This window comes from Corylus avellana, chromosome 7 (assembly GCF_965113065.1).
Source record: "Corylus avellana chromosome 7, dhCorAvel1.hap1.2, whole genome shotgun sequence".
Taxonomy (NCBI): Eukaryota; Viridiplantae; Streptophyta; class Magnoliopsida; order Fagales; family Betulaceae; genus Corylus; species Corylus avellana.
This window is the reverse complement of record NC_142496.1, coordinates 10,250,832-10,273,574: the sequence shown is the minus strand read 5'-3', so window position 1 is coordinate 10,273,574 and position 22,743 is coordinate 10,250,832. Positions and strand designations below refer to the sequence as shown.

Here is a 22,743-nt window from a genome sequence, read left to right as displayed (position 1 = left end):
CATTTTGGAAGTATAATTTTGGATTGGGTGTATGGCCGAACGGGTGTTTGGGTTGAAGAATTTCGGTTGTGATTCGTTGCTGTTTTGCTGAAAATGGTTATGAAGAATTTGCAGAGAGAGGGAGTGGGTGGAGAAGGAAGAGGGGGATAATTAATTATCTTTAAAGATATGTTGTTTAAGTTGAAAAGAAGGGAGTTTTAATCTGAATCGTAAATTAAAATAAGTACCGTTATTTTTCAACCGCATCCTACTTTAAAAATAATAATTAAGATTTAATAAAGTAATAAACTTTAAGAAACAAAAACTTTAAAAGAAGACAATGATTCGTGTCAATTTTTTTTTTCTTCATCTCATTTTACAAAATTTATTTAGAGTTCAAGTCAATTGTGGATCTTACAAATCTAATGGTTAATTTATTGAATTTGTAGGAGAATATGATAAATGATCTATGGATAAATTATTTTTAAAAAAAAGAATTATTGTTGACATTCAGATAAGATAAATGATATAATTCATTAATTTTTTTGACTGTCTTTATAGTGAATAAATGAATTCATAATTGAATTTGTATGTAGTCGACGTGAGTCCACAAATCTAATAGTTGATCTATTGAATGAGATTGGAAAAGAGACGTAGACAATATTGATTTAAATAATTTCTCTTTAGATAAATGACTAAAAAATAAGTTGTTTTTCTTAATTGTATAAAATAAGAAACATATTTGGACAGATGTCATTTTCATTATTTAGGTTTTCCTACCATAACTTAACATAACAGCTGACCATTACAAAATGTTTATAACGAGCATGCTGGATAATGATACCATAATTATTATTTTCACATTAAGGTGCTGCCCTTTTTTTTTTTCTTTTTCTTTTTCTTTTTTCAATTCAAACAACTTATATATATTTTCTTATGTTTTGATCACTTTTTAAACTTCATAAAAATATCAAACCGCTGTATATATATATTCTATTAATTTTGAAGATGTGAATCCATGTTCAGCTCTGAGGGAGATATTGGTCATTTTGTCTCTTATTAATTTTGAATTGAAAACCATCACCCGAAAAAAGAAAAGAAAAAAAAAAGAGAAAACATAAGAAGAAAGCAAGCTCTCAGATCCATCGGAGCCCATCTCTCGCTTTCTCTCTCTTTCTCTCCGGCCACAGCAATTGGAACAAATCGTCGTTGTTGCAGAGACTGATCGCAATACCAAAACTCTGCGTTTTGTCGACCGTTCGGATCCGTGAAAATGGAGGCTCCGCAAGGTGGATCAGAGAGGGACAAATCGAACTCGTCCTCTTCTCCCACCCCAGTCGTCGCCACTTTCTGGAAAGGTATCCCGAATTCTAAATTCTTCTTCTCGCATTGCGTACTAATTTGGGGGTTTTTGATTTTTTGATTTTTTTCCCCTCTAATCTTGCTAAACTGAACTTTCAATTACACATCGGAACCTCTTTCGCCTAGTGTTGATTTTTTCTGCATGCAACATTGTTTAATTCATTTTTTTTGTCTTCATTTTACTTGTAAAATATTCTCAATGCAATATTAGGTAGATAACTTGTGGAAAGATCTTTTAGCTATAGTATTTGCATCTATCAGCGAGTTCTTTTGTGTTTGTGTGTTTGTGTGTGTGTGTGTGTGTGTGTGTGTATATATATATATAAAATTTTGTGTAGTCTTTTAGTTGAAGCTATTGTTGTTACGATTAATATCTGGTAACAATCTCACTTGTTAGCGTGGAAGTCGATTATTTGCCATGTAGAGCTTTCATAGATTGCTTAGCTTGTTGATAGAACGAAATAAGATAGTCTTAGGTTTGGATCTTCATTTTGTGGATTAAAAGTTACATATGATTTTTTTTTTTCTTAAATTGCTTGTACCTCTGAGAAATTGCATCTAATGATAGAAGTATGAGAGTTTTTTTCTGATTGAAAAAAAATGTTTAGATGGAAAGAATGAATATCATGTTTTAGCGAAGTAGCTGGTTGTGGTGACTTTTCAAATCATCAGATAAGATACCAACCTAAATTATAAATTGCGGTCCCCAGAAGGTAGCTCAATCGGCTGAGACCACGCCTAATGAAGCGGAGGTCATTAGTTCGAATCCCCCTCCCCCTCTTGTGCGGACATGTCAAAAAAAAAAAAAAAAATTATAAATTGCGTAAAAGTGGTTAACTGAAAAATGATATTGATGGATTTGCATAACACCTCAAAAGTTATTGATATTTGTTCAATTATTTATGCCATTTTTACCAGCGAATTGTCTCTTCTAGGAAATGAAATTGCCAACATTTCTAGGGTTCTTTACATTCTAATCATGGAGTTTGCAATTGAGCTTGAACAAATCAACCTGGGCAGCAAAAAGTGCAATTTTTTTCTTCTTTTTCTTTTTTTTTCTTTTTTTTTTCCTAAAAAAAAAAAAAAAATTATAGTTGATGGGAAGTGGAAAGGGGCAGAACCTTTTAACTTGTGAAGTATATAAGAGAAAACATCAAAATCAATTTAGGGGTTTTTCATGAATAGAAGATGGTAATTTTCTAATATTTATGCTAGGATGCAGCACTAACATATTCTCCATCTCCATTGATATTACAAGAGCTTTCTGTTGATAAACTTATAAAAAAAAAAGAAAAAGGAGCTTTCTATTGATAGAATCAAGACTGCTTTTTTTCTGATCTTTATTCTTTTGGATGTTGTTAGATGGAAGTAGTCCATTGACTTTACTGAAGAATTCATGAACTCATTGTAAACTTGAATATTATTTTGGGGAGAAAATTTAGCGTGCAGCCTGTATACATAAGTTACTACCTCTGAGTTTTTGTATACTGCCTCTGGTTGTACTTATCTAAAAAATGTTATTGAGTATTAGTCGTCTAACTCATAGAATGGAACACATATTCATTTTCTTTCCTTCGTTATTTACTTTAAGTTCTGGCGATATTGCAATAGCATGGAATGGTATTTGATTGGAGCAAGTATGGGATGATCATGAAGATGTTAGGTGCAGTTAATTTGAGTACACTAAGCAACGTAAAACAGATAGTATACAAGGTGGTCCAGCAGACTACCCTGTTTCATACTCCATTTGTTATTGAGTGCCTATAGCATTTTTTTAATCACTTTTTTCCTCCTTTTCTGCCTCCTGATTTTTTTCTGATCTAAAGCCACTTTGTTTCAGATTTGCATCAATCAGCCTATTTTTCTTGTCCACCATCACCAAATAGGTGCTATATTGTTAGAATGATTCACAAACTTCTGGTTTTCTTGTCTACAGATTTTGATTTAGAGAAGGAAAAAATTGTGCTGGATGAACAAGGGCTTAGGATAGCTGAAAATCAGGAGAACAGCCAGAAAAATCGACGGAAGCTTGCAGAAAACACTAGAGGTATTAATTATACGCCTTTAAACAATTAGGCTAATGTTTCACACTTTATGTAGGAGGGAAGAAAGGAAGAGGAGATAGAGGGGAAATGACATCCCCCCAACCCCCAATATTTAGTATTTGGTTCATTTGAAGGAACGGGGGAGGAAGAGGAATCTAGTGGAACAAAAGAAGACTTACTTTGTATCTTGGCTCACCAAAATTTTCTTCTTGAAAGGGAAATATTGGAGAGGTCTTAGTGGGGTCTATCTTTTCCATTCTCTTTCTCCCTCTCCGCCTCTCTTTCTGTCAATAAGATTGTTTTTGTGAAAAATTAGAAAATGTTTTGCATACAGATTTCAAGAAAGCTTCACCAGAGGAAAAGTTAAACTTGTTCAACTCTTTACTGAAGGGATACCAAGAAGAAGTTGACAATCTTACCAAGAGAGCAAAGTTTGGAGAAAATGCTTTTCTTAATATCTATCAAAAAATTTACGAGGCTCCAGATCCTTATCCGGTTCTTGCTTCAGTTGCTGTAAGTACCAGAATGTTTCATTAGAGCAAGTTTGGTCAAACTTTGATTCTCAAGTCTTATAATCATCTTATTACTGTTGAGAGACCAATATACATTCATGAGATGCATATGTGTCTGATATCTAAACCTGTCAATATATTGACAATTTGAATGAAGTAGCCTTAGTGAATTACCACCACAAACATCCTACCATCATTCCTATACAATTTTTGTTACAACTACCATCTACATTTACATAAGTGCTATAAATCTTTTTGGTCGATATATCCATTTAAATCAAGGGATTTTTCATTGGGATTTTTTAAATCTCTTCAGGATCCTTGAGTATGTACTATCTCTTCATCCATACACTTCTAAAAATTACCAAACAATTGCTCTCTCTCTCTCTCTCTCTCTCTCTCTCTCTCTCGTCTCTTTTCTTTCTTGTATTATTTGCTTTTTAGTAGGTAACTGGAGATGTGGCTTTAGTGTAAAAACCAGCACAACATCTAGGCCTCTCTTTTGATGCCTATAAGGCTTTTGGCATCCAATCTGGGTGTTGCCTTTCAAGCCATACTCTATTCTTTGTGTCTGTGGTAAAAGCTCCTCTGTGTGCATTATGCCACATTGTGTAGGCGTATGCAAGTGGTTTATTAGTAAACTCACATTTCTCTCTATCCAGGAGCAAGATTTGAAACTGTCTGAACTAGAATCTGAGAACCGGAAAATGAAAGTTGAGCTTGAGGAATTCCGGACTGAAGCCACCCACTTAAAAAATCAACAGGCAACAATACGAAGACTTGAAGAGCGTAACCGCCAGTTAGAGCAACAGGTGAGTAATTTTTACTCTAATTACAATTTTCAAAGTTTTTTTTATAACTTTTTCTTTCATCCCCTAGCTACAACTATCTTGTTTACAGGTTTCTATCATAGTCACTTTGATAGTGCCTATTTGATTCTCTTAAGTAGTTTTGTTGTTGGTGCAAAAACAACCAAATATGTTTTGCAGAATATATGTAAAGATAATTGAGATATATTTCTGAATACCCATAGTAAATTGTTAATCATGATATGATCATTTCAGTAGTTTGACAATAACATTTTTGTAGTTTCTCTTCTAGTAAAGTCCTCTCTACGCTCTTTCTCTTGGTCCTCTTTCTCTCTCTACCTTAGCGGTGGTATGTGAAGGCGCATCACGCTAGGACTTTGCTACATTCCACCATATCGGAGCTTGACCAGCTTCGGGGTACGAGTTTTTGTCGCGTTGGAGCGTTTTCGGGCCATTCTAGTTTAGATCGTGAAGGTGGTTTTGCTTTTGGGGTTTGCGTTTGGTTGCTCCTCCACTCTGGCGATGGTGCGATATTCCTTTGGGGTGGCCGCATGGGGTTGGGTATGGAGAACCACTTCTTCGTGGAGGCCAAATCTTTTTCCTTTTGGGTGGAAAAAAGGTAAGTCAAAGCTCCTGGTAGAGGAAAGGAGAAAAGGCTTTGATGGGGTTGTCTCCTTGGGCCCGCAGTGTGTCTCCTAGTTGATCGTGACGGTCAAAGAGGTGTTGCGGAGCACTGGAGTCTAGGAGTTTGTCAAAACGACCTAAGAAGCTTCACATGTCATCACCATTCAGAGGGGCGGCAATAGGGCCAGTTGCTTTTTGGAGGTGGCGAATCAAGCGGTGGGGTGCCGGAGAGGGTTTATTTTGTTGTTGGAATGTCACGAAGGGCGGGGTTGGAGTATATTCTCTGGGGAGCTGAGCAAAGTGTTGGCTTTCTTTGGAGCCATGAGAGGGCTTTCCTTCTTCCGGTGACTCTCCTTTGGATGGGAAGAATCTTGGTCCTGGGCTGGGGGTGTTTCTTGAGCCATCGGCGGAGGATTCTTCGAAGATTCTAGATTATTCCTTGGGTAAGAACGGAGTTGGTTTAAATTTGTGTGGTGGTGCAGTTGATGGAGATGGGATTGGTCGTGCTATAGACGTTTCATCATGTGATGCTGAAAATTGGGGTAGGGTTGTGCAGAGCATAAAGGAGGATATGTTTTCTCTCCTTTGGGCATGGAAGGGCGGCTTTGAGAAGGTGCTAGGGGTTTTGGACCAGGTGATGGATTCGATTTTGGATAAGTTGGTGAAGCTCGGGTTGGGTCATAAGTTCGTTGGGTGCAAGGTGGGACCTTGAGCCTTTAGGCGAGTGCACAAGCCCAAGCCTTTTGTTCTAGTTTTCTAAAGGGCCTCTTAAGCCAAGTCCCAATATCAAATCCAAGTTCGACCCAGTTCTAGAAACGCTGGAGCAAAGGATATGTCGGAGGTTTCATCGACAGTTGGTCTGGTCTCGGGGACGTCGGAGGATATGATGGAGTCTACTCTGATGGTTGGTTTGGTCTTGATGATTTTGGTGGGAATCTTCGAGTTCTAGTGTCGCTGTTGTTTGTCCAGATAACACCAAAATTTCATATTTCGGCTTCTTCTTGGCTTGGCCTAGTTATGGAGGGATCCCTAAACTGGCGAAGAGTCTTCTTTGGTGTGGCTTTCTCAACCCTCTACCCCTGTCGGTTGCTTTGGGTCTAAGCAAGGAAGCTTCAGATATGGCCCCTCCTCCATCCGCTCCTACGGTTAAGGTCTCTAATGTAGTCTTGAATACTAGGTTGGCTCCGGGAGGGCCTCCTAGGCTGAAGGATTCGTCGGTGTCATGGCTGAAGGGCTTCGAGCGTTTTATTTAGGGTACCTGTCTTTGCTGACCTCTAAACCTGTGAAGTGCGAATGAGAGAGAGCATATTTTTGAAAATGGACGATGGCTTGATCTTTGAGGTAGTGTTGGCGTTCAGTGCCCCACATGTATCTTCTGGTGCGGTGACAGGTTTGGTCAGTCCATCTTCAGAGTTGGTGGATAGTGAAGAGGGAGACAATGATTTCTGGGGTGGGGAAGACTGAGATTTTCCTTACCCTTTGAGTGACTTCCCCCCTACTACTCGATTGGATTGTGATTTGATGGGGGATTCGTGTGAGGGGATCAATGTCACCTTAGAGGATACCCCTTAGAAGGTAAAGGGTAGAAGGAAGCCTCTGAACTTAGAATGCTTCATCAACCACGATGCTAGGGGATCATCCTCTAGGCGGGGGAAAGGCAAGACTCACGCTTTCTAGAGTTGAGTGCCTCAAGGGGTTTTGGGCTTTGTTGTTTTGTGGGTCTTGGGTTAGAGGGCTTGTCGGGTGAGTGGATTTTTGGGTAGTCTTGTTGTATCGTTTGAGTTTCTTGCTTATTTGGAGCCTCTTGTGTATACTGCCTGCCAGTGTATTTAAGGGCTCTTTACGCTTTTCAATAAATTACATTACTTATCAAAAAAGTAGTTTGACAATACATAAGCCTGATAGTTTAACTATTAATTCTCCTGCTACTTTACATAAAGATGGACGGAAATAAAATTGTTTGAAGTTTAGAATGGTGACATTCATATAATTTGCATACACGAAGGTAATGATATGCTGAAGCCTTAAGCACCGTAAGAGTAAAAAAAAATTTGCAGTTTATTCTTTTTGTGGGAAGGCTTCTCTTTTATCTTTTTATTTTTTCTTATATTCTTCTATGTATCTTGTTGAAAACAAAATGGTAGCACAAGAAGTTAAATATGATAGCTTGTGGGGCTGGCGGTGATCCAATGTGATAAATGGGTCCTATGAGGTTGGGGTGTGGAAAAACATTAGGAGGCGATAGGGGGAGTTCTCCAGATTTTGGCATGATGTGTGGGATGGAGATTAGACCTTGAAGGAAGCTTTCCCAATGTTGTTTTCTATTCCTCACCATAAGGAGGGCTTGGTGGCAGATCATGTGCAGTTTTTTAACGACTCGTTACAATGGAATGTCTCCTATATCAGATTAGTGCATGACTGGGAGGTGGAGTTGGTCACTTTATTTTTTAATCTTTTGTAGTGTCTCAGGTTGAGCCAAGGTGGTGTGGATATTTGGATCCCTTCCAAAAGGCAGACGTTTCGAGATAAGTTCTTTTTATTAGGCACTTAGCCCCTTTGCTGGCTCTCTCTTTCCTTGAAAGAGCATTTGGAGAAATAAGACTCCTATGAGAGTGGTGTGCTTTGTGTGAGCGGTTGCATTAGGAATGATATTGACTTTGGATAACCTGAGAAAGAGGAATGTCATTGTGATGAATTTGTTTTGTATGTGGAAGAAGAACGGGAAATTCATTGATCACCTTTTACTCCAATGCAAGGTGGCTAGAGACTTGTGGGCTTCAGTTTTCCGTCTTTTTGGGATAGAGTGGGTTATGCCCCAACGAGTGGGGGAGCTGTTGGCTAGTTGGAGAGGTCAATTTTGAAGCCACAGTACGAGAAGAAAATGTTTCATTGCATAGGTTGCACCCTTCTGCGCTTTCTAATATGATTGAATTACTGATACTTAGGTTACACCCTTCTACACTTTCTAATATGATTAAATTACTGATTAAAAAAAGGCAGTACGAGAAGAAAATGTTTCATTGCATTTGTTTGGTTATGTTTAAACATATAGTTTCATTGGGTGTGGGGAATATCATTATTTCGTTATAAACTCTTTATTTTTATGAATAATAGTAATTTTATAGAAAAAAGGGCAAAACCCTCATACACGAAGAGTATACAAGAGAGCCAAGACCCTAGAGGCTACCACAAAATAAAAAACAAATCAAATCTACTAGATTCCCTAAGGCAAAATTAGGAACAAAAGCAATAACCCAATCCAAAAGAGTTTAGGGGTGTAAACGAGCCGAGCTTGGGCGAGCTTCCCTTGTTCAAGCTTGGCTCGTTTTAATTTTACTCGAGCTCGAGCTCGAGTCGAGCTCAAGGGTGAGCCAAAAAAATCGAGCTCGAGCTAATAATAAGTCGAGCCGAGCCAGCTCGCGAGCTGGCTCTTATATTTAATATTTTTGTTTTAAAATTTTTTTTTTAACTTCAAGTACTCTTAAACGACTTAAGAAGTTAGTTTGCATATGAGTATTTGCTTAGCTTAGCTAGTCGAGTATGGAGCCTGAGTCAATATAGCAAGGCATTTGGTTTCAAAGAGAGAGGATATGCATCATTTTATAGATAAGCAAACTTAGAGATTGATGTTTTCTTAACAATGTGGGACAAGTTAACAAGTTGCATTCAAACTGCATTGGGACAACGCCCCCTACAAAAAAATATTTTTTTAACGTCTCTCTCTCAATCCCCCTCACCAGTCACAACTGATCTTCCACCTGAACTTTCATTTCCCACTCTCTCACTCTCACTCACCAAACATGTAGTGATAGTGTTTGGGTCTGTTTGATTCATTAATAGTTTATGCCTTTCGCAATCTCCCTCAATAGTTTCTGCTTGATTCTTCTTCCTTTCATTTGGATCTGCTCTAATTGAATCGAGGTTTTTTTAATGATTGCTCTTTCTCTCTTTCATCACGAAGGGTCTAGAATTTTTCATTCTCTAACGCTTAAATATAAATGCAATTTTAAGGTTTTAATAATTATGAGATTTATAATTAATTATCTATTACTTAGTTTATATATATATATATATATATATATATATACACACTCGAGCTTATACGAGCTGTTCACGAGCTTAGCCGAGTCGAGCCGAGCTTGCTTCGTTTAATATTCGAGCTAGGATTTGTGTTCATGAAGTGCTTCATGTAATATTCGAGTCGAGCACGAGCCGAGCTTATGCGAGCCGAGCCCGAGCTTGCTCGCGAGACGCTTCGCTCACTTAACAGCCCTAAAAGAGTTTATTGCTTTATAAACTCTTTGTCAGCTGTCAAGTAAGTTTTAATTGTGAAAGTGGGATCTGAAAAATTTATAAGTTCTAACTTTGATACCAAGTGATGTGTGAGTGTCCTCTCTTAATGAAAAAATAAACTGATTAACATTCATGCTCTTGTCTAAAATTTTGTACTCTACTAATTGTGAATTGCATGCTTCCTATGTGTGTCACAAATTGTGTTATATGTCAATGCTTTGAGATGGAGGCTTCCAAGGTTCTTGTGCCATTTCTTTCCTTTCTTCAAGTTTTATTCATTACATGTGAAGTCAAACGACAAAAAATGTGGCTGACCTATATAATTTCCATTAAGAGTGTAAAATTGTTTACTTGTTGGTGTATGGTGGTTTCTCCCTTTAATGCTAAGCTTTCTAATGTGAGGTCAGATGGAAGAAAAAGTGAAAGAAATTGTGGAGATGAAGCAACGCAGTTTGGCAGAAGAGAACCAGAAGACTCTGGAAGTTTTAAAAGATAGGTAGTATCCTCTCTAGTGGCACTGCAAGTTAGGATATGGAGCTGAGGCCATTAAACATGCGTATTATTTTTTCTGGACAGTATTATGGTTGTGTATATCAATGTCCCATTGAAACTATGGTATTGTCACCTTGTTATGGCCCTGATTTAGGATCCCTTTATTTCATGCAGGGAGCAATTGCTACAGGATCAATTACGTCAAGCTAAAGAAAGTGTTTCGAATATGCAGAAACTACATGAACTTGCACAAAGCCAGATGTTTGAACTTCGTGCACAATCAGGTAATATGCTGATTTTGAACTTCTGAATTATTTCATAATATCATTTCTTAAGTCAATGGCATCTTCTGTTATTGTTGTTGCAAGACACTGATTTCAATGTTTATGCCTCATCTAGTTGCCCAGCAAAGGTTATGTCTTTAAGTGTCTTATCGGTTGTTATAACAATTTCAGACGAAGATAGGGCAGCAAAGCAATCAGAGGTCAATCTTCTGATGGATGAAGTTGAACGGGCTCAAACACGGCTTCTAACTCTTGAGAGAGAGAAGGTGCTTTTTCCCAATCCCACCCGTATTTTTAAAAGGATCCAACTTGTCTTTAATCCCTATAACAATAAATCTTGTTCCTTTTTTATATAATTAATTTTTTGGCCCCAAAATGAGGGAAAATGGGAGGTTTGAAGGAGTGATCCCTGCTTTATAAGTATGGTCCCCAGCCGATTGTGTTAACCTTTGGGGCAAAAAAAATTACTTATCTGCGAACTCATTTACTTAGCTGCTTGCTGTCCATCATCTATCGCTTGATTTTTGGTTGTGTTTTTCTCTCTCAATATCTATGAACTCATTTTTATGATCTATATTCTTTGAATACTTTTTAGTTACTAGATCTTTCATTCTGTGTTTCCAGTAGAGGAGATGGGAGATCATAGTTGTAGATTGCTGTAAATTTCCAAGCTATCTGCCATGATTCTAAAAAAGGAAATAAGCACCTGATTGGACCATCTAAAACTAGGTGTATATTCTTCTGGTATGGATGATTCCATGTCAATCAGCTAAAATTTTATTGTGCCTGCACAAGGCATCACGTCAACTCAAGGTTAGCCACACAATAGGAGTCATTAAAAATGTCTGTAGGTAGGTTGTGGAGAATCACATGGAAAAAGAAATGGGGTTTTACTTGTAGTCATGTACATTATTTATCTAAAATGTAATTAAAGGATATGAGGCCGTTGTATAGTTTATCTTCTGAAATGTTGTTTCCGTTTTTCTTTATATTTTTAAGTTGGAATGCTCAAAAATGCTTTTACCGGAAGTTGTGGATGATCCTTGGGTTTTTGCAAACCGTCTATACCAAATCTCAAGGAACATGACTATATATATATATATATATATATATATATATATATATATAGTCATGTTCCTAACGTAGGAGAACTTTATTCAGATTAATTGCACGTCGCAAACGTATACTGTACAACAATCCTCACCGTTAATCAAACTTCTACGGGTAACTGATCCCACCCGCTAGAACCAGTTACCAGGTAACTCAGGAGCTTTCACCCCTGATGGGCTAAGCAGTTTTAGAGTATAATATTAACCTAGATTCTTAGCTTTTCCTCAAAAAATTTTCTGACCAATTGGTTGGGACTGGGTTATCTACACAAATACCTGGAATCTTCTGCTTCACCTTGAGTTTCTTTCATAACTCTTGTGATTTCATTATTAATCATATTCATTCACTGATGGTCCAATCTGGTGCATGCATAAAGTCTCCTTTTAACAATATGAATATATGGTTGCTTTGATGAAATGTTAGCTTTATTAGAGTGGCTCATGATTGGGAGGTGTATGTCTTTGCTTCTTTCTTCAATTTGTTGTATTCTTATAGAGTGAGATTGGAAGGGGAAGACAAGCTTTGGTGAACCCCTTCAAACAAAGGAATGTTCAATGTTAGCTGCTTTTACAGTGTCCTTGCATGTAATGATGACATACATTTTCCATGGAAAGAGTATTTGGTGAACCGAGGTGCATCAGAGAGTTTTTTTTTTGCTTGGCTGGTGGTCCTAGGAAAGATCATTAGCATTGATAATCTTAGGAATCGACATATCATTATGGTTGATTGGTGCTACATATGCAACTGCAAGAGGAATAGGGAGTCCATGAACTATATCATGCAATGGAGAACCATCCTCCAAGCTTGTAAGTTACGATGACTACCAATATGGCTTTTCATAACTAGCCAATAACTCCACCATCCAAATTCGCATTACTCACTCTACCCTTAAAGGACAGAAAACTAATACCCTCAATTCTCTTGCAATTTCGCAATGGAGCAAAAAATGATCGATGGATTCCCCTCTGCTCCTACACACTTGTCAATCTTTTTCACCATCCTCATATCCCACATAATCAAAATGCCACTTGAAGGTCAACTTCGCTAAGTCGGAATTGGTTCTTGTGGGCAATGGGTTGGCTGGTATTCTGGGCTATGGGTTTTCTTCTTTGCCTTTGAAGTATCTTGGTCTTCTGTTGCAGGCTTTAAGGCCAAGTCTATTTGGGACGATGTTATTGAAAAGATAAGAGTGGCAGTTGGCTAGTTGGAAAATGATGTATTTGTCTAAAGGTGGTGGGGTTAGCCGAGCACACTTTCCAATTTGCCTACATTTCATGCCCCTTTTCTCTCTCTCTATCAGTGTTGCAAACTGTATTGAGAAGGTTTAACGAGACTTTCTTTGGGATGGGTTAGGTAAAGAGTTAGAATTTCACCGTTGGTCCAAGGTTTGTTCCCCGGTCATTGAGGGAGGTTTAGGGGTTCGAAACTTGCTAATATTCAATCGTGGTCTCTTATGAAAATGGTTGTGGCACTATGTGCATGAGAGAGGCTTGGTGGAGAGTTGTGGAATCCAAATTTGGCAGCTTGTGGGGTGGGTGATGTTCTAATGAGCCTCTTGGGGCATATGGGGTATGGTTATGGAAGAATATTATGAAGGGTTAGGGGAAGTTCTTAAGTCATATTAGATTTGAGGTAGGAGATGGATCTAAGGTTAGATTATGGCATGATCTATGGTGTAAGGAAAAGGCACTAAAAGAAGCCTTTCTAGCTTTATATGGTATTGCTTGCATGAAGGATACTTCCCGTAGTAGCTCAATTGAAGCTTTCTGGTGGCTCAAATCAATGGACCGTTAGTTTTGTTAGAGTGGCTCATGATTGGGAGGTAGATGTCTTTGCCTTGTTCTTTAATTTGTTATATTAAGTTAGACGAAGACATGAAGGTGAAGATAACTTCGGAGGGGCTCCTCCAAAAGAGGGTTTTTGAATGTTAGATCATTCTATAGTATCCTAGTTTGTAGTGAAGGCTTTATTTTCCCTTTGAGGGCGGCTTTTTTTGCTTAGTCGACGGCCCTAGGAAAGATCCTTACCATGGAAAATTTTAGGAAGCGGCATATCATTATGGTCGATAAACGTTCCATATGACAAGTTTGTGGTTAGTAGTTGACCATTGAATGCTATTTATTTTTTCACAATCAATTGCAAACTTTTTGTTTTTTGAATTAGTATCGATTCTGAACTTATATAAGCATGCGTGAGTCCTTTATAGCTACATTATGGTATATTCAATGCTTCTTCCAAGTACGTCTACTAATCCAGGAGTGTGTCTGAATTCAAGTCTCTCTTGAACACTATGGTCGGTTACATTTTATTTTTTATAATGGTCATGCTGCTGATATATTTTCATATTCAACTCTTTTTTCTTTTTCTTTTTTCCTTTTGTTTCCTGTTGCAAATGCCTTACTTTTGAATCTCAATCATTTTTCATTATAGGGTCTGCTACGCTCTCAATTACACACTGCAAATGAAGACACTCGAAATAAGATGAGGTTAGGTATTTCGGTACCATTGCCTATACTTCCTATGCTTTGGGTTCATTCCAATAACTCCATGGTTGGCGTTTGCTATGAAAATATAATGAGTAAAAGATGTAAAATACCTGCCTGTCCACTAAAGGAAAACTGGGAGAACTTTTTTGAACTTATTATACTGGGTTTTTTTTTTTTTTTTTTTTCCGGTTCATTAAGTAATAAGACTGCAGTTGAACCCCTCTCCCTACCTTGCTCCTCTGTTGGGCTATAGATGTATTGTATTTTCACAACTGATAATCTGGTTTCTAAAGAACTGCCCTTTATACAATTGAAATAAGTTTTCATCTTCACAGGGCATAGCAGCCCTGTGAAATTTTGTGGCCCTTATTTTTGGCTCTAGGTTTTACCTGGCTTTCTATCCAACGCTATGGACTACTGTAAGAATTTGTGTTGGGTCTGCTTAGTTGTCATCCTTCCTCCAACTACTGTTTCTTCCATTTTTAATATACTCATCTTTCTAATTATGTTTTTTTTTTGGCCTATATTTTAAAGCGTACTATTGGTTGCTGTGGTTGCAGTGATGATTTAGATTCAAATAGCATGCTTGAGAATTCTTTGAGTGCAAAGGAGAAAATAATCTCTGAACTGAACCTGGAACTTCATAATATTGAAACCACCCTGTCAAATGAGCGAGAAGAACACATAAAAGAGATCAAGAGACTGAATACACTGCTCAATGAAAAGGTATGCAACTATGTTTTTCTATTGATTGTTCAATGTTAAGACTTAATTATGTTTCGAAATAACCATAAAGTAATTGTTCTGGTTTTCCCTTAATTGGGAATTCTCTTCCTATGACCTGAGACTGGTAATACAATTACAATTCCCTCATCTGATATCACGTGCTTTTCATTAATGCTTTCTGCATCTCTGTTATTTATACTGTCGAGTTCCTGGCTCCTGTTGTAAAAATAGCTTAGCTTTTTTTTACTTCATTAAATCAGGAAGTTGCTCTTGAAGAGATGAAGAAAGAGCTTCAGGCAAGGCCAACAGAAAAGTTGGTTGATGATTTGCATAAGAAAGTGAAAATTTTGCAGGTAGTTCGATCCCTTCTCTGTTACTAAATAGTAGCTCCCCACAATTGGTTTCAGCTTTCGTGAAATGTTATGCAAATCTTGGAAAAGCAAGTTTGACTTTCATGAATTTTTATTGATGACGCTGCATGGATTAAATCCAAGTTCCAATAGCTTAAATATTCAAATAAAAGTATTATTTACTATTCAGTTGGCTTTTGACGTTTCTGTTTTAAAGTTGTCTATACCATCTTCAACGGGGCCTAGAAGAAGGGTTTGTCTAATAAGATGCTTTACTGATCCTACAACCATGGTTTGCCATTACTTTTACTGATTTCAAAACCATCTCAATGACCAGATTCTGTGGGACAATATAACGATTTGGTCATTTGCATCACTGGATGTCCCAGTATTTTAGTATGGTCATCAACAGAGTGTTCCGTTGGAGATTTTTATATGATATGTATAAACCAGAGGACTTCAACCTTGTTGCTGTTACAAGTTCAAAACAGAACTTGTAACAGCAACCAGGGTGAAGTCCTCAGACACAGAGAGATTATTATTTATATTCTTTTTCTGTCCCCATTTCTTAGTCATGGTTGTTCTATATTGTCATCTATTTTGCGTCTTCCAAAGGTGCTTGCCGCATTTTATTTATCTCATTCCCATGCCTCTTGGAAGTCTGACAATACTTTGATGCTTATCTGTTTAACATTTCTCTGTTAAATGTACAGGCGGTGGGGTATAATTCAATTGAGGCTGAAGATTGGGAAGTAGCTACTAGTGGGGAAGAGATGAGCAAAATGGAGTCTCTTCTTCTTGACAAGAACCGAAAAATGGAACACGAACTCACACAATTGAAGGTATGGATTCTCCCTTGTTAGTTTGTTACTTTGCTATTTTGAGTTAAGAGAAAAATGGAAAGGGAGAGTGTTATTAATGTTCCAGGTACAAGTTTTACATCCTTCTACCATTTTCAGGTCAAACTTAATGAGAAAACGTCTTTGCTGGAAACAGCTGAAGGCAAGATAGCAGAACTGACAGCAAAGGTTAATGAACAGCAAAAACTGATACAGAAGTTGGAAGATGACATATTGAAGGTTTGGATCTATTACTTCAGAAAGTCTCTGAATTGGCTATTTGCTGCTGGATTTGCCTCTTAAGTGATATCCGGTGTGCTGCATATTGATCGTCAAAATAGCAATTTATGTAGCATTTAGTTTGGTTAAGATTCTTAGGAGTGGTGTTTAGAGTCATAATTTTATTAATTAGATTACATGAATGCGTAAATAATTAAAAACATGTAGTTGTTGACTTAGGAAAACATGTATAGGCATATGTGTAATCAATGCATGGCTTACATGTACCTGGATACCTATGAAGTCATACTCTTTATGCTTATGTTGTAACTTATTTTCTTTTTCTCAGTTATTTGTTAGAATTTCTCTTATTACTTAAAAAAAACCTTTTGAGGTTTAATTGTCTGACGTTTCTGTATATCACCTTCTTATGCATTCTGATTCTTTTCCTTTCTAATGCAGGGCTATGGTTCCAAAGATAGAAAAGGCAATCTATTTGATGACTGGGATCTTTCGGAGGCCGGGGGTTCTGAGCTATCTGAGGTACCTGTCAGTCTTTTGTTTTTACTTGGCAATTCGGAAGTTTGCTCCAGAACATGTGCATAGGATTGTACAAGTCCTAAAAAGTTGCAATATAAAATTTAAAAGAGCAAGAAAAACCAAAAACAAAGAACACTGCTTGTACCTTTCTATTGCAATGGTTCAATCTAGTCCAGTACTCCCGGCTAGATAATGGCTTCAAGATGCTGCTCTTTTCTTCCCCATGGATTTGTCTTATTCATGTTAGTCCTTTTTGGGTCAGAATACAGATCAAAAACATGTTTTCTCAGATCAAGATCAGAGTTCAATGCTTAAGGTGATTTGTAATCAGCGAGATCGATTTAGAGCACGCTTGAGAGAGACAGAAGAGGTATTCTGTTTTTTGAAAATATTCACTTTTGGTTTCCTATCTTTATTTGATATTGTTACAGTTAGATCATTAGATTAAGGGTTCACACGTCGAATTTTGCTTCTCCAATTGTGCTAGGAAATAAGACAGTTGAAGGAGAAGATCGGGGTACTTACAGTGGAACTGGAAAAGACAAAAGCTGATAATGTCAAACTTTATGGAAAGATTCGTTATGTCCAGGATTACAATCATGAGAAAGTGGTCTCTAGAGGATCAAAGAGGGTGCTTCATTGCAATTCTATCTTCTTTTTATCTTTTCTTGATTATCGATCTCTTAGTTTCTCAAGCCTCATGTTTTTTATCGAATTGTCATTTTCAGCAACCAGACGATCTTGAAAGTGGTTTTGCCTCAGATGTTGAATCGAAGTACAAGAAGATATATGAGGATGATATAAATCCTTTTGCAGCATTCTCAAAAAAGGTTGTTATTGTTGAGCTCCTTTGATGGATTTTTCTTAATTTTCATAGCATTCATGTGTGGATTATTTAGTTCAGCATATCACATTTCAGGCCTACCAAGTTCTTGCTTTTCTTCCATTTTTAAGTTTTAATAATTATATTGAAGAGACACGAAGCTTCTGTTTGTTGTTATATGCCTTCCTTCTTTTTCTTTTTCCTTTTTTGTTGCATTTAGGGGCTTTGTGTTGCATGTTATTTATAATCTATTGTTCTGAATTCTGCAGGTCTTTCTTGAAAGATGTTAATTTTTTCTATTAAATTATCCAATGAATGAAACTGAAGTTCATACTTTTTTGAATGACTCTAAATGATTGTGGGTTTATCCTATTTATTCCTGGTTGGTTCCATCTACGAATCCCAAATTTCAGTCAGAACAGAGCCAAAAACTTATGCAAACCTCTGTTTTTTTTAATCTCCTACTTTGGAGGTTACTTTAGATTGGCCTTTGGAAATTTGTTTGACCAGAAAATATAAGGTAATATTTTCTGAAGCTGCTTCTTTAAGTTCATGAAAAAAGTTTAGAAGTGAGCATTATCCAAACTGCAAATCTGCCAAATGTGTAATACTTGCCAACGAGACCGAAAGAATGACACACTTGGTTAATAGCCGCCGAAGATATCACCTGCTCTTGTTTGCTGGACATTGGCAACAGTATTGGGTTACTTTGTACTGAGAGCATTCATCTACAATTGCTAAATATGCGTCCCCTGCTTTCCTTTGTGCATCATATCCATTTGTTGTCCTTCTGTAGGTAGTATATTTTGTTTTAATGCTATAATTGTTATAAATAATTTACTAATATAATTTGTTTACTTTAATCAGGAAAGGGATCAAAGATACAAGGAGTTGGGTTTCAGGGATAGAATCACACTTAGCAGTGGCCGTTTTCTTCTTGGCAACAAGTATGATTCTGTTGTCTGAATTCTAAGTTTCTTGAATGTGTATTCTCTCCTTGTTGAAAGTTTTGTTTTTATTTTCTCAGTCACTAGATGTTTTTTGACATGAATTTTATCATGTTCAAGATCATGGTCTTTCGGCCTCTTCCTTTTGACAAAATGAGTAGTCTTACGTGTAATAATTTTTTAGAGACTGAAACCAGTTTTATTAGTTATTTGATCTTAGGCTCTGTTTGTTTCGGCGTCAAATGATTTCTGAAAAGTATTTGCCATATATTTCTATGTTTGGTCCGATAAAAAATAATAGTCAAACTGAAATCATTTTCAATTTAACCAGAAAAGCTTCTTTAATTTCCTTAAAATAGTTTTCATTTTGTAAAATCGTAAATAATTAAACTTCTCATTCTTAAATTGCCGAACCATCACCGGAGGTTGTCGGAAGTCGTCATCCATTTTCCGTTACTAATTTTCTTTCTCTACGAATCAAATGCCGAAAAATATTTTCAATGGAATTTCTTTGAAATATTTTCCAACGAAAAAACATTTTACGTTGAAACAAACGGAGCCTAATTTCTTCATGTTTTATCTGCCACCATGAGTTCTTTGCTCCAGTATTTTCTTTCCACTATGAAATTGTTTTCATCTTTCTTCCTCATCTATTGGTTCCAGTGTATTATTCTTCTGGAGTCTATAAATATGACAATATATCTATTATTTTGCAGGTATGCTCGAACTTTTGCCTTTTTCTACACCATTGGGTTGCATGTCCTGGTGTTCACCTGTCTTTACCGCATGTCTGCTCTGAGCCATCTTAGGTAACCATCAATCAAATGCCTGACTTGTTTGGTCTTTTTGGTTTGGTTTGGTTTGGTTTGGTATATATTGAATCTTCAACATTTTCTGTTTTTACAGCAATGGCCCTGAGGAATACCTCCTTGGAGATAAAAATCTGACCCTTCCACATGCGCTTTAGTCTCCACCAAATATTCTTTTTCAGTGGATTTTTCCTATACCCCAAGAGAATATAAAAAAAAAAAAAGAAAAAAAGAGATGTCCTTTGCTATGTACATATAAACAAGAAGTGGTGTTATTTTCTTGTTTATTTTACCAATTTGATAGTGCAATGAATATTGTACATTCTTTTTCACTCGGCTTGAAAATTTTTTCTTCTGTCTACAGTGTATTAATAATAGCTAGTAGAAAATGGAAAATAATTCGCAATTCACAAATTTGAGAATATAACCCTACTTTTATATCCTAGAACGAAATCCCCCTCTGTTCCCTATCCATTTGGGTTGGGAAGACCATCCACAGGTTTTATTAACAGTAGACCAAGTTGACTTTGGAATTTGATTATTTGATAAATTTTATTTTGTGGTCGGAATGTATCTAATAGTGTACATGACATCAATGTTTGCTCGCATCTCTTTTAAAATATTGAAGTAATGTAACATCATGTATACTGTTGGATGCACCAATTTTAAATTATAATCATAGAATTAATACTAGGATTTTAAATGAAACAGAGAGGATTATTATCCATCGACTCCTATTTATGATCTCCGTCATTTTTTTAATATTTCATACAAGTGTGACACCATTTTGAATTATGTAGTCAAAGAGATCTAGAAACTTTTGTGGATTATAATTTTTTTTTTTTTTTGGAAAAATTATTAAATTGATTTATGGGGACTACATTTGTATCGAATTGATCTCTGGATGCCAAAATTATCTTAAAGCTTCTCGTATTAAAGTCTGTTTTGTTTGGGTTTGTATTGAGAAATTTTATTTTTCAATATAGAGAAAGCATGATTTTTAAGCTTTTCCCAAGATGCAGTTTGTGCCTTTTTTTTAAAAATAAAAAAAAAATAATAAAAAAAAAAAACAAAAAAAGAAGAGAGGAGTGTTTTTGAACTTTTTTACCAAATGAATCCATTTTTGCTTGGAATGGTTTTTTATCTACTAAAAACACTTTTTAAGCTTCTTTAACGCAATCTAATCTGCTTAAAAAAAGAAAAAGAAAAAAGAGAGTAATATTTTTAAATTACACATTTTTTTTTTTTTTTTTTTTTTGAAAAAATTGTCCCCATCTCACATAGGGGTCCTCACTATATGAGCTGCAATCGTCGACCACCCCTACCATGTGAGAGGCAGTCATCCCCCTTTTTTTCTTTAATTGCTTTTTTGTTTTTTTTTTTTTTGTGTTTTTCTTTGGGGTAGAAACTATAATTTGTATAGAATTGGACAAAATGAAGTCATAAGATAATTTTTATATCCTAAGGATTGATTTGATAGAAGCCTAAATCCTATAGATTAGTTTAGTAATTTTCTCCCCTTTTTTTTTTTTTTTTTTTTGATAATTAGAGTAACATTTTGTAACTTATTATAATATATTTGTATGCCCATAAAAAGATAGGTACATTCTCAAATGAAGAATAGCCTAATCCCCTAACCATTATAATAATAAAAAAATTACCGGAGAACAAGGAAGCCTACCATATATATATATAAGTTGGCACCAATATAAGCATGCAAAGGAAGAGAGAAGGCAAAAGAGTATTGATATGGTACTATAGTTTTTATAATAGGGGAAAATACATTTTATCTACTGAAGTTGTACACCTCTTGATTTTACCTCTAATGTTTAAAATTTTTCAATTTATCCCCCCAAACTTTAATTTTTTTGCAATTTTACCATTCTGTTAAAATTGTCTGTTATGTTGAATGGAATTTGAAACACGTGCAAGCCTGTTGCAAATTATTCCTATAATGCCCCCAACCACTCGATAATAAAACCCCACACAAATCCTCCACATGTAAAATAAAAATAAAAATAAAAATTTAAAAAAAAAAAAAAAAAAAAAAAAAAGGCAAAACAAAACCCTACCACTCACACGTTGTTTCCCCCCCCCCCCCCCCCCCCCCCCCCCCAACCCTACACAAATCTCTTTATCCTAAATAGTGCCATCATCAAAGCAAGGGGTCCAGATTCTTTTACATGGCTGATTACGAGCCCTTCTTGGTCATCTTCGCAACACCCAAACGAGGTAATCAATGTTTCTTGATTAAGGTGGATTTTTTTTTTTTTTTTTTTCCCAAAAAGCAATGTTCCTTTTCTTGTGTTTGGGTAAACTGATTGTTTTTTCTGAAATTGAGATTTTGGGTAAATGTTTGTTTGTTTGTGGATTGTGAGACCACGTGGTATTTGGCTCATTTTTCATGGATTGTTCCTTTATGTGCACGTTAATTTTCTGTTGAGTCGTTGTTTGGTAAAAAAATGTCTTCCTCAAGCCAATTTTCAAGTTTTGGGTTGACGTAGAGCTGGGCAAGAAACGCACCTGGATCTCGCAGGGTTTGCTATTGTGAGTGTCCTGTTGTGAGAATAGTCCAAACCAAAGGAAATTTTGGTAGGAGGTTTATTAGCTGCGAAAATTGGAAGGTAAGTAAAAAATGTTTGAGATGATCGGGTAATAATGTTTTAGTAAAAATGTTCATTATTCTTGGGATTTTAGTAAAAAATGTTCGAGATGATTGGGTAAGAATGTTTTAGTAAAAAGGTTCATTGTTCTTGGAATTTTAGTAAAAAATGTTTGAGATGATTGGGTAAGAATGTTTTAGTAAAAATGTTCATTGCTCTTTAGGGTTTAGGTAAATTTTGGGTGTTTCGTTTGGCTTTTTTTTTAGTATTTTTTTTTTTTGTTTACGGCTTTAGTAAACAATTGAGATGATCGGGTAAGAATGTTTTAGTAAAAATGTTTATTATTCTTTAGGTTTTAGGTAAATTTTGGGTGTTCCGTTTGGCTTCTTTTTTCTTTTCTTTTTTGTTTTTTTTTTTTTTTTTTGAGTATTTGTTTTTTAGGGTTTTAGTAAAAAAATGTTTGAGATGATCAGGTAAGAATGTTTTAGTAAAAATATTCATTGTTCTTTAGGTTTTAGGTAAATTTTGGGTGTTCTGTTTGGCTTTTTTTTTTTAGTATTTTTTTATTATTATTTTTTTTAGTTATGGATTTCGTGATTAATCCAACCCAAAATTTTGCAGATTGGAAGAGAATATGGTTTCTTTGACGAAAAATGTTAGAATCTAATAAAAACTCCACATTTTGCCCATAAAAATATGATGTGGCAAGATGCCACATCATATTTTTAGAAGAAGGAAAAAGACAAAACAAAAAGAAGATAATGTGGCATCTTGCCACATGTACTTTTACTTTTATGAGCAAAACATGAAATTTTTATTAGATTCTAGCATATTTCTTCTTTGATTGGGTTGATCCTAAACCGTGTGATCATAGTAAAATGATACTGAATC

The 22,743-nt window shown here is 36.0% G+C and overlaps 1 protein-coding gene and 1 pseudogene across 1 annotated transcript; both read left to right on the top strand.

Moving 5' to 3' along the window:
• The first annotated feature begins 1,075 nt into the window (after positions 1-1,075).
• LOC132185621 (protein CASP) lies at positions 1,076-19,581 on the top strand. The gene is made up of 19 exons (XM_059599381.2): positions 1,076-1,337; positions 3,278-3,388; positions 3,721-3,899; positions 4,561-4,710; positions 10,032-10,120; positions 10,291-10,400; positions 10,572-10,666; positions 13,941-13,996; positions 14,557-14,722; positions 14,983-15,075; positions 15,786-15,914; positions 16,032-16,151; positions 16,593-16,673; positions 16,933-17,040; positions 17,158-17,301; positions 17,399-17,500; positions 18,361-18,440; positions 19,157-19,249; positions 19,347-19,581. Exons 1-19 carry the CDS (start codon positions 1,253-1,255, stop codon positions 19,405-19,407), a joined length of 2,052 nt encoding a protein of 683 aa, XP_059455364.2. The 5' UTR covers positions 1,076-1,252; the 3' UTR covers positions 19,408-19,581.
• LOC148584460 (uncharacterized) lies at positions 5,969-6,561 on the top strand (annotated as a pseudogene).
• Positions 19,582-22,743: the final 3,162 nt, after the last annotated feature.

Excerpts from the sequence above, each read along its gene's own strand:
- LOC132185621 (XM_059599381.2), top strand. The coding sequence starts at position 1,253 with ATGGAGGCTCCGCAAGGTGGATCAGAGAGGGACAAATCGAACTCGTCC. Across the intron at positions 4,711-10,031 it reads ACCGCCAGTTAGAGCAACAG|ATGGAAGAAAAAGTGAAAGA; the intron begins GTGAGTAATTTT and ends ATGTGAGGTCAG. Across the intron at positions 15,076-15,785 it reads AGAAAGTGAAAATTTTGCAG|GCGGTGGGGTATAATTCAAT; the intron begins GTAGTTCGATCC and ends TTAAATGTACAG.